This window comes from Solanum pennellii, chromosome 1 (genome assembly GCF_001406875.1).
Source record: "Solanum pennellii chromosome 1, SPENNV200".
Taxonomy (NCBI): domain Eukaryota; kingdom Viridiplantae; phylum Streptophyta; class Magnoliopsida; order Solanales; family Solanaceae; genus Solanum; species Solanum pennellii.
In genome coordinates, this window is record NC_028637.1 from 88,171,652 (window position 1) to 88,188,952 (window position 17,301).

General features: G+C 33.9%; 2 protein-coding genes and 1 long non-coding RNA gene across 6 annotated transcripts in view; 1 reads left to right on the forward strand and 2 right to left on the reverse strand.

Moving 5' to 3' along the window:
• The window catches only part of LOC107011118, an 8,322-nt gene extending 5,411 nt beyond the window's left edge, over nt 1-2,911 (forward strand). For both annotated transcript variants that reach the window (XR_001455814.2, XR_001455816.2), the window contains exon 5: nt 2,777-2,911. This is a non-coding gene — a long non-coding RNA (uncharacterized LOC107011118). The remainder of the gene's footprint in view (nt 1-2,776) is intronic.
• Nucleotides 930-4,804, reverse strand: LOC107011110 (sugar transporter ERD6-like 16). Its single transcript, XM_015210473.2, has 16 exons — nt 4,602-4,804; nt 4,463-4,525; nt 4,281-4,370; nt 4,113-4,172; nt 3,942-4,007; nt 3,743-3,808; nt 3,537-3,612; nt 3,067-3,131; nt 2,801-2,974; nt 2,614-2,698; nt 2,479-2,525; nt 2,314-2,376; nt 2,161-2,220; nt 1,956-2,069; nt 1,654-1,768; nt 930-1,560 (listed from the first exon to the last, which is right to left on the reverse strand). The coding sequence occupies exons 1-16, from the start codon at nt 4,746-4,748 to the stop codon at nt 1,445-1,447; spliced, it is 1,407 nt and encodes a 468-aa protein (XP_015065959.1). The 5' UTR covers nt 4,749-4,804; the 3' UTR covers nt 930-1,444.
• Nucleotides 4,805-7,309: 2,505 nt separating this feature from the next.
• LOC107007764 (squamosa promoter-binding-like protein 7) lies at nt 7,310-16,078 on the reverse strand. 3 transcript variants are annotated; one of them, XM_015206530.2, is made up of 10 exons: nt 15,282-15,862; nt 14,400-14,575; nt 13,928-14,139; nt 13,758-13,832; nt 13,553-13,660; nt 13,054-13,171; nt 12,731-12,866; nt 10,079-10,238; nt 8,885-9,361; nt 7,310-8,064 (listed from the first exon to the last, which is right to left on the reverse strand). In XM_015206530.2, exons 1-10 carry the CDS (start codon nt 15,860-15,862, stop codon nt 7,762-7,764), a joined length of 2,346 nt encoding a protein of 781 aa, XP_015062016.1. In that variant the 3' UTR covers nt 7,310-7,761. The 3 variants fall into 3 exon arrangements, with proteins under 3 accessions (XP_015062016.1, XP_015062014.1, XP_015062017.1); XM_015206528.2 differs by having other exon boundaries at nt 12,731-12,869; XM_015206531.2 differs by having other exon boundaries at nt 7,487-8,049; nt 12,731-12,869; nt 15,282-16,078.
• Between the last annotated feature and the right edge of the window lie 1,223 nt (nt 16,079-17,301).

The following is a 17,301-nucleotide window of genomic DNA, read 5'->3' on the forward strand; positions in this document are numbered from 1 at the left end:
GGAGGAGGCCTCAAGGCATGGCGCTCAAGGACTGGGGTGGGGGTGGTGGATAGTGTGGCCTCAGGGCGGGGGGTAGTGGGCCTCTAGGGTATTAAGTGATTATATACGTGATTCACTACTCATCCACAAACTTCTTATCGACATTATTAACAATGAATCTTTCTATATATGTTTTTACAATTTATATGTATTTCATGTATACAGTCTATATGTATTCAATTTGATGTATTCAGTATCAAATTACATCTAGTATATCAAGTATTACTTTAGACATATTTAGATCAATTTCATATACAATAGGGAAAAGGTAGACCCAAATTTCGAAAAAGGTTCCATTATCCCCCTGAACTCATTATTTTGTAATTTCGTATACCTTTTTTGCTTACGTAACATCCAAATATCTCCCTTGCTTTTCAACTGTGTGGAGGCACGAGGTGTGCCACATAAGTCAAAAGGTGTACAAATTACAAAAAAAAAATGAGTTTAGGTGTAATAGGACCTTAGTTTAGTTAAGGTGTATCTCTAGAATATCGGTCATAAAAATTACAAAAAAAAAATGAGTTCAGGGGTAATAGGACCTTAGTTTAGTTAAGGTGTATCTCTAGAATTTCGGTCATAGTCTAGGGGCTACTTGTGTCTTATCCCTATACAATACAAAAAAAAAAGCATAATACATGTATTGGACCCTAAACTTGGCTTCAGATTTTAACTTTAGCCTCCAACTTTTATAATGCACAAACAGGCACTTTAACTATCTAATTTTTAAATAAATAAACACATGAGTCCTACGTGGCACAATACACGTAGGGCACCACGTAGGACAAAAAATGACATGCAGGATGACATGAGCACATGTGTGTCTATTTGTGCACATCCAAAGTTGAAGGGCATAAATGTAATTTGAAGCTAAGTTAAAGGGCACATTTATGTATTATGCCAAAAAAATGATTCTCTTGTACTTTTTTCTTAGACTTGAACAAAAAGATTCAACTTACCAAAAAAAATAATAAAGCCCCTAAACAGCCTAATATTACATCTCATTCGATATTATTCTTATATGCTCTACGGAATGATACCAAGCCGCCCTTAAAAGGTTAAAAGTCCAACAAATGATTGGATTGCGTAAAAGCAGGAACAAGACATGTTTTTCTCTTCTTTCTGAATGCAGCTTTTAAATTCGTCTATCATTCAACAACATATTATCTCTTGGCTGCAGAACAACAACTCTAAAATTAAATCCATTTGCTACAAAACCTACCATAAAATCTACACTGTCGATTTCCCTTCTCGGGATATCCGGTTTTGGTACAAAAGGGAAGCTTCCGTTGATCGCATTCCTTCTTTTGTTTCTCCAGCGTCAAAAAATTTGAACTATTTCTCGATAAATTATGTCTGTGATCCGAGGTCCATCTAGTTGTCTTAAACTACATTGTGAAATTTCCAGTCAAGAATTGATGATAGCCTGAATTTCCTCCAATGTTTTCCCCTTTGTTTCTGGCACTACCTTTGCTACAAATAGTATAGTGAGTACAGAGAATCCAGCATATAGCATAAATGTACCTGAAAAATCCCGAAAAAAATAAAAAGTTTAGTCTCAAGAACAGCATAAAAGATGTTAATATTTTCGTATATGCATAGTATGTAGAAATTTACCAGTGCTAGTCCAGGCCATGAGGAAACCAAACGTGTAAGAAACAGCCCACGCGCCCAACCAGTTCACTAACACTACCAGGCTTCCAGCAGCACTTTTTACATGAATTGGGAATATCTGCAATATTTTGAGCAGAAATTTACAAATTATAAGGTTACACAATATTTCAATAGAAGTGATCAAAGGTGTATCCAGCTCGAGCTCAAGCTCAAGCTCATGTCAAATAACCTTAGACTACGTAATTGATGGAACACTACTTGAGAACGGCTCCTTCTACTAAAATAAAGCATGTGGACTGAATTACCTCTGACATGATAACCCAAGGGACTGCTCCCATTCCAATTGAAAACGCGGATATGTAAACCAGTACACCAGATACAGCTAGAATTGGAACCCATTCGAGTAAGATGTCATTTCCCTGGTTAACAAAAAGGTAGAGCTTGTCATATAAGAAGCAACAATGTATCTTTTAAATAAGTAATCGACGTTTTGTTCTTTCAGTGAGTTACCTTTAGGTAGAAAGAAGCTCCAGTCAGAAAACAACCAACGAATGTCCCTGTTGCTGACACCTAAAAACGATGAAATAGTTCATATAAACGCCCTATCTCCATAGATTTTATTCAGTTAACATTATCACAAGACGAAAAAAAAATTGAATATACCATTAGAAGTGGCCTTCTTCCTGATCTGTCCATCAAAAATGCGCCAAGAATAGTAATCGGAACCTGTCAAAGTAATAAGACTAGAGAGTTTAGTGATCCAACACTTTACACTCAAATTTTTGGAATTTCGTCAATTTTTTTAACAATTTATCGAGATTTACAAACCTGCACTACAGCATAGGCAATAGTCCCAATATTGCTATTAGAGAGTCCTGCATTTTTTCATTCACATCATTAGTAACGTTGTTCGGAGTATTTAAGTTCTTCATTGATGGAGTAAAAAGCGAAGGACAACGTTACCTGCTGATTCAAAAGTCTGGCTAGCATAGAAACCTATACCATTTATTCCTATAAACTGTTGGAATACCATCAATCCAACACCAATCTGAGAAAAAAAAAGTGGACGAATTAAATTTCAACAACATTGGCTCTGTCTAACCTTCTTCTAAATGCGTAATTTCAGGAAATGTTAAGGAAAATGGCTTACGATCACAGATCGAATGTATTTGCTACCAAACAAATCAAAGATTTGAGTCTTGGGGAGGCTTTGAAGAGTATCAACATAAGCCTGGATTTCAGCAGCTTCACGAGTAACATCAGCATCTTTACCGCGAAGCTTCCTCAACGCCACTTCAAATTCTTTCTCAAGACCTACTTTTGCCTGCAACATTGTAATCACAAGTATACTTTTCACTTTTTTCCTTTCATTCATGATGAAACTTGAATGTAGTCCATTTCATGTTGAAAACTCACCAGCCATCTTGGAGATTCTGGGATAAATAATAGACCTACTAGCAAGAAAGTGCATGGTAGAATTCCTACAAATGAAACAACCATTCAGTACTCTGTTGAAGCGTGTAACCATTTCATCTACAGAGAGCACATTTTTATTAGTTAATTATATTTTCAACATGCTCCCTTACGTGTAGGCCTGATTCTTTTTCATGGGTGAAGCACATAGGAAGCTCTGATACCATATTGAAGTGTGTAACCATTTCATCTAACAGCTTAAACTTTCAGTTGAGATGCTCTCTCTGAAAGCCACTTCAACATCCTCAAAGCTTATGTATTCAAATTAAGTTCATTTTCTTAAGACTCTGAGGTAAATTCTCTTTACTCCTTCTTTTCGAGAATTTTAGTAGCTCAGTTGGTTGAGCATCGACTATGATGAGGTTCGTTTACATCTTGTAAACGATATCTATATGGGAAGTTCCAAGAATTACCAGTTAAAGCAAGATTTCTCCATGTTATGATTGTTCCCAATAAGTAAGCAGCTGATGAACCACAAACAATCATAAGCTGCAGAGTAAACAACCACAAAAGTCAAAACCCCACAACTTATAAAGTGAAAAAAAAATTTATATCTTATACACTTTTTCTATATTTATTACTTCATACTTATAAATTTTAAACTTTGGACTTCTCTTACTTGATTAATTGTTGTCAATCCTCCTCTTAAATTCTTTGGAGCTATTTCAGCAATATACACTGGGACCTGATTAATTTACACAAGAATTTAAAAATTCTTGAATTTATTTTAGCAAAAACGAAAAAATTAAAAATAAATAGTGTCACCCTGAATGTGGGCTATGGACAGCGAGTGAGAAATCAAAAAAATATATCTTTACCACATAAGAGAATATTCCAATGCCATATCCTGTGAGGAACCTTCCCATATCAAGTACCAAAGTTCCCTGTATCATCACAAATAGAAAAATAATTATTTACAAAAATTAAAGTTATTTAAATTTTTTTTATAAAAAAAGAAAATTGCATATACATATATTCATAGTTCATACCATGGAAAAATATACAGCTAGCCATCCTGTTATACAAAATATAGCTGACATTCTCATTGCCTGTTCCAAAAAAAAACATACAAAAATCTCATTAATTATAGCTTTTTAATACAAAGTTTCTTATTTTTAAAAAAAAAATGGTTTCTTTTACAATTTCAATTTACATACCCCTTTTCTCCCTATAAAGTCTGCAATTCTTCCACTTGTTACTGCTCCAATCATTGCACCAATAGTTATAATGGAACCAAACATAGAATACTACCAAAAAAAAAAAATTACCTTCAATTTATGAAAAATGAAAAATACATAATAAAGTCATGAAGAATTAATTTTTACAAAAAAATACCAACCTCAGCTAGAGTTAAATTCAAGTCATTCCTAATTTCAGATTGTGTGGGTGCAGAGTACCCCACCTGCAAAAATAACAGGAGATGACTGACTAAAAAAGAAAAGCGAGTCATATAAAACAGAACAAATAGAAATACTTACACATGATCCAAATTCAAAAGAACCACAAACAGCAACACAAGTGCTTAATAAAACCATCCAAATAGATCCATCTTTATTTTCACAATCAACAATTTTGGCATTTTCAACAAAGGGTTTTTCAAGATCTTTACACTCATCAATTGTCATTATTATTACTATTAAAAAGAAATTAAACAAAAGGGGTTTTAGTATTGAGTGGGAAAAAAATGTGAATTTTTGAGAGGTATTTATATATGCATGCAGGGGCAAAAAAGACATATATTTTTAGACAACTTAATTAAATGATTGGGTTTTTAAAAAAAAATGATAAAAAAAGGAAAGATATTTAAGGCCAATTTGGTGAAGATTAGGATTTGCATGTGGGATTGAAGTGTCACTGACGTGTTAATTTGTTCATATGCAAACTTTTGGTAATTATGCTTATAAGGACCTTTATTTAAACTCATTTTATTACTAACACCCTTTTAGGATGTGTTTTTTGGTACGAAGGTAAATATTTTTTTCGATAATGAGCGATTCTAAATTGAGATTGGGAGGTTATAATTCGAGTCTTGAATCAGAGTTGGGTAATGAGTGATCCTGAATTTAGATCGGGATGTTAAAATTCGAGTCTTAAATCAGAGTTGAAAGTTGGATTTCAAGTTTAGAAACGTTTCGAATGGTGAGGTTAAAAAAAAAATTTGAAGTTTTTTTCCTTTATTTTATGTATAAAAGTCATTTTAATAAGAATTAGAGAAAAACAAATTGAAAACTATTTTTCAGAACATTTAATCAAATGAAACATATGAAGAAATTGAAAAATTATTTTTTTTCCATATCAAACATACCCTAAAAAGTAATATGCATACTTTTTAGAGATTCATATCATTTTTACGTATTTTAAGAAGAGTACAGTTGGATCCACTCATGTGTTATCCATATTTTAGATGGAAAATATGAGTTGATTCGTATTGACTTAATTTGAAAAGATTGAATAATCGATTGATTTAAAATAAGTAAAATAGAAGGAATAACCATAAATTTTACTCATTTAATATAAATTTTTAAAAAAAAAATTGCTTACCAAAATATATGATTCAATTATTTAAAAGTTATTAAAATAGTAGACACGCTGTTTTTTCAACTTTTTAACAAAAGAAAACGGAAGGCTTATGAGATTGGTCCAGAATAAGATAATATTATATCAGATTGAAGTTCTATTTTTATTTTTATTTTTGCAAATTTGAGTTGAAGGAAATTTATGGTAATTAATTATAAACGTAATATAATTGTCTTATTAACATTTATAATTGTGGAATTAGAGCTCAGCTGAATCAGGTACATGTGAGGCTCCTTTAATTTTATCGATTTGTCATATTTGCTTTCAGTTAATAATCGAGGTTAAACATGTTTATGTAATTACTAGAGGCTGGAGCAAATATATACACACGCTCAATATAATTTGTTAGTCTTATATGAAATAATATACATAGGATATTATGTAAGACGAAAATTTTTATATAAAATATCATACAAGAAGTATATATTTATTTGTTTAATTTTATACAAATTTAAGTATCTATTTGTGAAGATTTAAAATGTGGCTAGTCACGTTTATCTATTATACCTTCTTAAACTAATTCCAAATTGGAATTGCATTTAGGGATCCCAGAGATGTAATTTAATCTTTTCTATTTTAAAAATAGAACACTCATATTTATTCACAAATATATTATTATAATAATATATGAATGATTAAAATATCCAAATTAAACCCCTCATGCATTAATAAGTACCAGTTTAATCATTTTCTCGTACATTTTGCTTCAAAAGCAATTATATTAAATAATTAACCAATAAAATATCATTATGTTTTTGACACCATTTTGGGTCTGAATTTTATGCTAATAATTTTAATACGGCCATCTTCATTTTTGGTCTGAATTTTATGCTAATAATTTAATTGATAATAATTGAATTCTAAATTTAATTAATCAATACATGTGAAGAAAAATACAAGAAACATGTGGTGATACAACAGAGCAAGATGTATATTATAGTAATGTTTGTAATTATTTAATCTAATAATTTCCCCTTGAATTATTGTAGTAGTAAAGTGAAGATTTGAATTATTAGTGGACTGAAATATTAAGTGGATTAGATTTGTTTTGGTCAACATTGGATTAATCGTATCATGAAAAATCAATCTGCCTACAACTACTTCACATGTCAAATCCTCAATTTGGTGACAATGATAAATATATCATGGTTTTAAATGATGTGACAATTTCAATCAAATTTAAGAACCAATCAAAAATCGCAAGCATACGAAATGACATGTATCGACGAACCACAAACAAGTTTATTACAAAGCATTTATGATAAGTTTGACGACTTGCCTGAACTAATTAAAATGAGGAAATTGTTGATCTTCTACAACTATAAATAGAAAGGAAATATATAATTTTCTCATTCATTCATCAAACATCAGAGAAAAACATGGATTACAAAGCTCTTTAGTTCAGGATTAATTGATAGAATTTTACCTAAAGATCAATGCAAAACAACAAAGCAATATCCAATATTGCTGGAGATCAAACTCATCTTTAGGAGGATCAAGTTATTCTACAACTTGAGAAATACGCTATTAAAGGTCCTCGAATCACAAAGAACAACAACAGAATTGTACTTAACAAGATTCATCAAAATTTCACATGAAACGCAAAACATAGAGCAACACTCTTTAGCATTGAAATAACAGGCATATTCACATCAAAATGTTTCAAGAGTCCAAAGCTTAAAGAAGTTGAGCACAAATAATATCAGTGTATCTGCTCCTTGGGGACAACTGATGTCAGCAATAAAAGGTTTTTAGGGTGACTATCCAACAACTTGTACAAAGTAACTACACAACTAGTTGAAGCTACATAGCTGATACAGTTTTGTGTTTACATAGCACAGGTAATATAGTACATCAAGAATGCCACAAAGCATGTCTCCCATCAAGCACTTGGTCAGGACTCAGGACCTATTCATCAACTCTCCAGTTTCTTGAAACGCAGTTATAGCAAACACGTGAATATCATACAAGATCAGCCACAAAGGGGGACCCCGAGCAATGGAGATCACACCTATAGTCTGTGACTGCAGACCGTCATTTTGGTAAAAGTTACATGCAATTTTAAGTTTTGTCAAACAAACACCTCCGGATTGTCATAGCAATGTCACCAACTTTTCTAGGATGCAGGAATGTTGCACATAGACCAAGACACAAAGCAAAACCAGAGATAACAAAAACAAGAGTACGAGACGTCAAGAGTGTCTTTCTAACCAAGAAGCCACAGGACTTCCCTGATTGTTGTTCCTTCACTCTCAATGGCAATTCTGCATCCAAAAGTGGGACTGTAGAAGTTCTCTCCCAATAAGTAGGACCAAACTCTATGTTGTGCTTATGTGGTACCTCTGTGTCCTGCAAATTAGGAAGCTACAGATATAGTTAATTAACATTAGGTATGAGTTATAACCCTTTGAAAACACGATTTTCTATAGTAAAAACATGAAATGAGCAGCTACAAGACATTCTGAAGGTAAAAACTGATTCAAATGCGCCGCCCTACTCAAATTTGTAACATAAAAAATATTAATGACCATCAATAAGCATAATAAGTGCATAGATATTGTCGTTAAAAGCAAAAAGCGGTCAGTAAACAAAACCAAACATATATGAATGCTACAGTGATTGAATAGCAACTAAAACAATTAAATTCAGTATCCAAAGTAGCCAATATACAATAATCCCTAGATTAATCCAACTCCTCAAAGTTGAGATTCAACGAACCAATTATTTTTAAGTTGGGATCCCTTTGCACGTCATTGTTTGAAGCCATTGGGATCCCTTTGCGCGTCACCATTTGAAGCGTACAGCTTCACCCATGACGCGATAATGTATTTGCTTCCATTCAAGCAACCAATAGAACTTTTCACCAAGTCAAGCTCATTTTAGATGGACTAGGCGCTTGGTCATGTTCAAGCCTAGGGAAGAACAATGTTGATTTGAGCTTCAACGCCAAGGTACGTTTTTTATGTACCAACCGGTAGATATATTTGCAGCTTATTCACCAGCATAAAAATAAATGTAAAAGACTATTCTAACTCAATGGATTTAATTTGAAGACAATATGGCAGCGCGCAATTGTGCAACATGCTCGGATAACATGGCAATGTCGAAATGAGATTGTCACTTGATTCATAACTGGAAAAGAAGACCGCATGTGATTTTGGAAGATTTGACTAGAAGTATTTACCTCCTGCATAATTTGTCCTGAATCTCCCGCAAAATATTCCTTTAGATGCAATCTTTCCTTGAGCAGAATACTTTTCTCGAGAATATTCTTCTGAAAAAGTGTCATGTCAGCATCAGTGATGCCAGCTAACATGTTTCTCTTCACTATATTTTCAAAATAAGACAATACTCTTTCCAAAATAATAGTTGACTGACTTTCCATTAAAATGTTCAACAAATAATTAAATCTCTGCATCTGTACAGACGCCAGAATCTGAACATTTTCTGATGAAGGCTCCCTTAGTAACCATGCCACATCCAACATAAATTCTGAAAATTCTGACTTTCTAGACGTGGAAGCTTCACAGGGAGAACAAACAGAAGTGCATTCTGACCCTCCAGAACAGAACTTCCGTTGTATTTCCTTCATTTCTGCACAAATATCCTTTTCCGCAACGAGGATGGGGATGAAGTTAGATAAGCCAGATTCATTCTCAACCTACAAAATAGACCAGGTTGGATCATTTCAGCCAAGATTAGTGAAACACAAATACATGTTCAACAATATTTAATGCATGAAGAATTGATATCTTGCAAGAGATAGCACTCTGTGTTACTCCATCAGCACTCATATTCAATTGGGATAGACCTTTACGTTAGAAAGTTGAGGTTCATTTCATTGGAAATTATCACCAAGAACGTGTTATATAGAAGTTACAGAGGTATAGCTAGCTCTGCCTTCTTTTTTTCAATACAAATGATGGTGCTGTTTGGGTCAATTTGCACTCAACTCAACTAACCCATCAGACAATTTTATAGCTCACAGATACATGTGCCAGGTAAGTCTGCCCACCAAGGGTGATGCAAATAGACTCGTACTGAGTGTTTTTGCTAGAATTTGAATCTGGAATATCTGGTTCATCACTATTATGCCTCAACTCAGCCACACCATTGGGAATTATTATTTGCTCTTCTCCTCTCGTGTACGGGACTCGTAAAATCTATTAATGTGACAGATTTTCCTTCTCAAAAATAAAATGCAATTTGACTTTTTCTAACATCATTCCTTCAATAGTTCTCTTTTATAATACAAAACTATATAAAAGATATATAATGAACTGTGCACGGTGCCTATTATATGAATGATAACATTTATAGGCCAAAAAGACAAAACAAGAAATGAGGACAAAAGAAGATATTTAGTTAGAACTTCTACCTCAACAAAAGCGGGGCCAAAAAGATCTGCTTCAGTTCTAGGGACATGTATCTTTAATAATTGATGCTCCGTGCTACTAGAATCACCTTCATATTTACAATCTGATGGTACGACATTGATATCATTCCCCAAATACCTTCCCCCAAATGACACAAGAAACCTGTAAAGTGTCAAGGGCATCAAAATGTTAATCTATAATACCTGATAAAAAATAACATGAAAGATAACATCAATTTCCCTGGAAAGCCTCCATGGCAATAGCACTGATAGGTGTTTAATTTATTTCAGCTCTGAAAAAACAAATTACAAACTTTCAGAGCAAAACTGCAACTATATCTATTAACATAGCACGTATGAGTGAATTGTCCCCAACAGGGGGAAAGAAAGTTGGTATGAGGGAACAAAAAAGCTTCGAATTTGGTTAATATCCTGCTAAATCTAACGAAAAAACAGTTCATACCTCATTAAATGATCTGAAGCACAATGTGGTCAAAAGCATGTGTCACCAAAAAAAGGAAAAGATAAAAGATGTGTGAACAAACAAGAAAGCTTGCAATCTGGTATGATCAAACAGTTGTGACGCCCATGACAAAAGCCGGGCTAATGAAGGTGAGTCAAAGAGAAAGACTGGCATGCTTTCTAGGTTGACGAGTTTCTGGAGAAGACTACATATAACACTTTAGGCAAATTTCATATCAGAAAAGAAGAGGAGTTAAGTGCTATATAAGATAGAGCACTAGTTCACATGGTATGCGTGCCTTAGGGCTCAATCATGGTGTAGCCCGAGGCACAAATCCCTGACATATGTTGGGTCGAAGCAGACAAATATGTGTCATGGGCTTGGACTGTGATAACAGTCTTCTGAAGTAAGCAAACAGAGCAGCCATGGATCATTAAGACAAAATACAAACTTATCTTTCTATTTTACTCCATCAAAAGCAATACTCCGTCCAATTGCATGTGAAGTATTTGACTGAACACAAAGTTTAATAAATAGAAGACTTTTGATATGATAGCTGAATATATGTGAAGTACCAAAAATTTTGTTTAAGGTTCAAACTTTTTTTGATAATGATATGCTAAGTACCAAAATTATCCTTTTAAATGACTGATGATGAGAGTTTCACGTGTCTTGTCATTTAAATGAGTAGTGGTGGGGTCCCAACAAGCATGAGGATAGAATGAGGATTTTGTTGGAACAGGCTACAACGGTAAGTATGTCACAAATTGAGACTGATAGAGAAATATCTATAAAGAGTATGATTCTAGCCCTAGATACTAGAACTCATCTTCTATTTATTAATATTATAAATTGCACCATCCTTGTAATAACTAAATTCAACTCATTAATTGCTCATACGGGTGATTGCCATCTATGCGCAACTAAGAGTTGCATTGGAGAAGGCAAACAAGGAAAGCAAGATCTTCTCTTGCTTATTCTCCGCTTTGCAGCCTATTGTCTATGGCATTTTATGGTTTCAAAAGTGTATCAGGGAGCAAACAATTTCATCACCACTACGAGACATGTCCTTTCTTTTGTATTTTGTATACATTTCTGTCTCATCTATTTTGAACATGAGTTCCTTTACTACACCAATAGGTGCACACAATGATGAGACATGGGCTTACAGGTATTGTGTTAAGAAATAAAAATCCCTGTCCTAACACATTAGTAACCTTCCTAGCAAACTTGAGGTCATCTATGACAGATCACCATAGCTAATCTATTTGCAACCTCTGGAACTCATGGAACAACTGTTACTTTTTATTGTTTGTCATTATTGTAATTTTAGCTATGTTCTGCAAAATGTTTATGTGTTGTTTCTGGATGCTTTTTCTTATTTTTATCTTGATAAAGTACAAAAATTACTGACTAACCTGTATAATAGAGGTGATACACGAGGTATACGGTATACCAAAAAAGTAAAAATCCTACAAAGAATTATATGGTTTTCTACAAAAGACACCCTACTTTCTATACTTAAAGTGATCTTGTAGGTGCCTCAAAAGAAATAAGCGCTAAGAGCCCCGTTCCTCATATGAACAAAGTCAAACACTACCCTTACAAAAGCTCTCCCATTTCAATTTAAGTAAAATTTATATACTATAAATTTGTCGCAATGTATTTCTTGCATTTCTTAACGGTCATTTGTACTTCTTACATTTGTAATTATATAGGTTGTACAAGATTATACACATCAAATATTAAGCCAAGCTCGTACTGTAACCCTATGATCTTATATTATCATACTTCCATTTTATGTGCCTACTATGTCCATACTACTCACGAGTCTGGCACAGCCCTTCATCAAAAGTTGATCTAAGGACCAATGACATCTCTTTGACACAACTTATATGCTCTTACATTGATGCAATTCGCCTAATTCAATAACTTCTATCCCTCAACAGTGTGGTTAACATCCTTGCATCCTGCTGAACAAAAAAAAAAAAAGCAACCACATACAGACTCAGTTTCTAAAGCTTGGATATGCTAGTTTTTAATAGTCGGCGAGCTTGAAATTTCTTTCGCCCTTAAACAACCCAATTCCTATCATAATATCTCCTGTTAATAATTAATGAGGAACTCAAGCTACATCAGCGGAACAAAAATAAGCAGAATATTAATTCAGGAAAATATAATTTAACTCATACCGGAATCTGGGCTGCATTAGATTGCTTCCACAGGCAAAAAATTCCATAGGCTTGCCAGCCTCAAAGCACGTAGGATAAATAGACATAAGCTTTGGTGCTGGTCCCTTCAGCTTGACTTTAACTACTGAATTTTCACCTGCTTTATCAAGAATCGTTGTACCCATTTGATTAAAATGAAATGTCGGGATCAGTAGCATAAGCCAAACAAGATCTATATCAAATGAAAAAGTAAGGTCCCAAAAATAAAGGATTAGACTAGATTGATCTAATATAAGTTCGTCGCAACCAGAGCTTGAGGGTCGAGAACTTGAACTACCATTTACCTTTGGTAACACGAAATACCATGTTGTTGAGATAAATAAGAAAGCTTCCTCTTCCACGAAGCATGTTTCCAGGTGATGCAATTAACTCATATAAGTGTGCAGCTGGGTCTTCTAGTAACTGTTAAACCCGATGTGGAACTCGATCATTTAGAAACAAATTATGTTTAATAAACATAACATGGAAATTCACAACTAAATGTTACAGAAGCCACATGTAGAGAAACAGTCGAACAGAAAACAGAATGATAACTCTTCAGTAAATTCAAACTTTACAGCCTTTCATTTTCATTATAGCATTGTGTTCTATGAGAGGAATTCCTGACTTAGTAACTCGACACACAGTCTTTTAATTAAGAGATCACATTAATAGTAGTACCATTCAAAGAGGAGATTCATCACTAACTCAACAATTGTATTAATCTATGCTAGTACCCAAATACATTAAGACTAATCACACGCAGAATTGATTATCACCAGAGAGGAACAGTGACTATATTACCTTACCCCACTTGAATGTCGGCATTGCAACAAAAACTGTCAAGATTGTACAACCTGGACGAATATAGCCCTCCAATTCAACAGGCATACTGGCCAACCACTGGAAGATCTGTAAAGTAATATGTCAATTAACCCGAAGAACTCTATTGAAGAAAAGAATTAACATTCTCTTATGTACTAAACTGTAATAATAATCCTTTAAGTACTTGGTGCCGGAGTCTTCGAGGGAACTCTGCGGGGTTCCAATCATAAAGCTTGAATGAGATCCGACCAGTGGGACACTAGCCAAAAAGGAACGATGACCAGTTAATTAAAAGTATAGTCCAGATATAAATGGAAATAATTGACATTAAAGGAATTATGTCATCCGACCTACCACAGAAGAAAGGGCACTCTTGTTGTCATAATATGATGGAGAATGGGAATTTTTGTAGTTCTCCTTTTCTGCATCAACCTGTGTTTCACCAGAAGCTGTGAAACTATCCCTGTGATTATTCTGGATGCCTTGAGTAGAGCATATCGGCACATGTCCTTCAGATTCTAATAGGATTTCCTTTTCTCCTAACTGGCTGCCCATGCATGTGCTATCTGGTCACCCACAAGATTTTTAGGAAATACACTAAAACAAAAATTTGAAGGATGAACTTAATGTTATTGACAAGGTCATGCCATGCCTGGAAAAACAGAACTTTCTCCAATTCTAACCATGTTTGATGGAAACATATCCATGTTATCAGTTCAAACTAGTACCCTAAGATATAGAACATGGCATCTACTATAGATGAATTAAAGGTAGAATGTACAGCGTACTACTTTCTAGCAATGATGTTTACTCAAGTTCAATATACCTTTGACGATGTCGTCATCACCACTAACATCATCAGCCATTGTGAGCTGCTGAGATTCCTTTTCAGCAGACGTTTTGGACGTATCAGTGGCTTTTCTCCTACGCCTGTTGTTGTGTCGCTCTAATTTTCTTCTACAACTACGTTTACCTTCATCAAAGTCTGACAAAATATGAAACCTGGAAAAGGTATAGCACCATTAACAGATTAGTTGCATCAGGAAAAGGCATGCGCCATTTTAGGATATCTTGCAAGTTCTTGACAAAATAGTTGTCTACACCCTACAGTCTCGCATACATACACTTAAAACAGCTGCACTACAACTGAAATGTCTGTCAAAGGAACTCCAAGACAAGAGAATCCTTAATTTTAAAAAAAAACTCAATAGTAAGCAGATCCCACAAACTATAAATGTACTATATCAAGCTAAATTAAACGAATAATCTTTTTTAAGTACAAAAGTCACCAATAGTTCACAAACTAATCAACAAGCTATACAGTTATCACCACATCCATCTAAAGCCATCTGTGCAAACATATCAACTTATATTTCTTGGCAGGCTCTGTGAAACTTTCTTTTGTATCACATGGAGCATTTGTTTTGCTTTGATCACTTTGGTTACTAGTAAAAGATATTTTAGACATTTCTCTGAACTTTTCATTAAGCGGTATAACATGCTTGTACTTTCAAATCAATAAACAATAAACAATAAACAATGTTTTAAGCTCCAATCTCAAACTAGTTAGATTAGGCTATATCTATATTTGTTCTGCCCTACTTATACTTATAAGGCCTGTCAACCTACTGCACCCCTCCATCGTTTATCCAGCAACACTCTACTAGCATATAACTTTTTATACTCATCAGAAAAAAAGTAAACCTACTTGCCACACTGCTGACAATATCTCTTACTGTGCCCATCGAGAACCACAGAAGTTGCATTAGCACAACGTAAGCACACCCTGTGTCTCTTATGATACCCTTTCAGCTCACTGATATCCGCCTCACAATCGGGTACTTGACACCTCGCCCCAGCTCCGGCAGAAGCCCGTACAGTCCTAGCCCGTTTCTTCCCTGGCCCAATCCCTGCCATCTCCTCTTCCTCCATCTTCTCATCTAACTCGGGGCAAGCACAGGGGATCCGACCCGCCAGAAAATTCGAGCACGCCATCCTCGGGTCCCTCTTCCTGATCCGACCCGCATCCGTATCTTGGCTTTGCGGTGAATCCTCCGAAGAAGGTATCACCGGCGCCACAAATTCTGTCTCCGGCTGCTGCTCTTGGTGAAGTGGGTCATCGAATGAGATGCTCAATTGTTCGTGTAGGTCGAAGTCGAGTAAATCCGACCAGTCAAAATTGGATGAAGCTGCGGGGTCATCCCCGGAAAGCAAAGAGGAAATCATCTGGGTATTCCTTAACTCGGTCGGAGCTCCCGTTTGTGACGATGAAAAAGGTTGATTATGCATTTTCTGACGAAGCTTCAGCCAGGATTCCTAGAAAACAGGAAGTTAGTTAGTAGTTGAGGGTGGTTGGCCTAGAAAGTAGATTGTTTGGTGGGGATGGGTGGGTGGGGCTAACGGAAAGAGATACAGAGAAGGTCAGCCGTCGGAGTCAGCGGCGGAGGGCGGTGGCGTTTGGTGACAAGAAAATGGGGGTAAAAAGATTCTCTGTGGAAAAAAAAATCAGCTAAGTGTAGGGACATGATAGTCTTATAGACTACAAGTCATCATAAATATTAAATAAAACTATATAGTATAGTATTATATATATTGAATATAAATATGGAAATGGAATTAATTTTGTTTATTTTATTAAAAGTCTTTCGACTTTTTGGGATATAGTTTTTAATAATAATAACTACTAATATTAATAATATACAATAGTATATTTTTTGCTGTGAATTAAAGGTTAATTTACATCTTATACATTCCAACTCATCCCTTTAATGTCAAGTCAAAGAAATATTGTATACACTTTGGTTCATTTGATGGTTGATTTGTACACAAATTATTACGTATCAAAATTAATATAATTTTTGTAATTATGATTTACAATTTACAATTCAGCACAACCAAAAAAATTTATAAATTATAAATTAATTTGTGTATTATATTATGTATGATGGAAAAAAATAATTAAGGTTACTCAAAATCAAATTAGAACAGTTAATCCGAATAAAAAAGTATTAATTAAATGGTTTCAATATCAATTTTGATTATTATCTTTAGGGAAAAGGGTCTGATATACCCCTCAACTTTGTCATTTAGAGCTGATATACCTCTCGTTATAAAAGTGGCTCATATATACCCCTACTTGTAAACAAATGGCTCACATATACCCTTTTCTTCTAACGGAAATGAAAAAAATAATAATTTAATCTAAATTTTTATTAATTTTTTTCTAAAAAATATAATCCCATATGAGTAAATTTAATCCTCGTCAAAAATATTTTTTTTTGACTTTTTTTGTTTCAATGACTAATTTATAATTATTATTTTGATAATCAAATTTATTTATGTTTCACTAATATTCTTGTAAAACTTATTGTAGATGACCAAATTTTTTCTTCGAATACGAAATTAAATTACAATACACACAAAAAGAATAGTTTAAATTTTTTTTCTTTAAACTAAGGAGTGAAAGAAAAAAACAAATTAAGAATAAAAAACTCAAATAATTATAATAAAAGAAGTCAAAAAATAATTTATGTATGAAAAAAATTAAAATATACCTTGAACTTTGATAGAAAAATCATATATACCAATAAATAATTTTTTTAAAAAAAATTAGAAGTAACAAACATAAATTTAAAACTAATTTTTTAACTTCCGTTAAATGAAGGCTATATGTGAGCCATTTTGTAACGGCAAGGGTATATGTGAGCCGTTTGTATAACGGTAAGGGC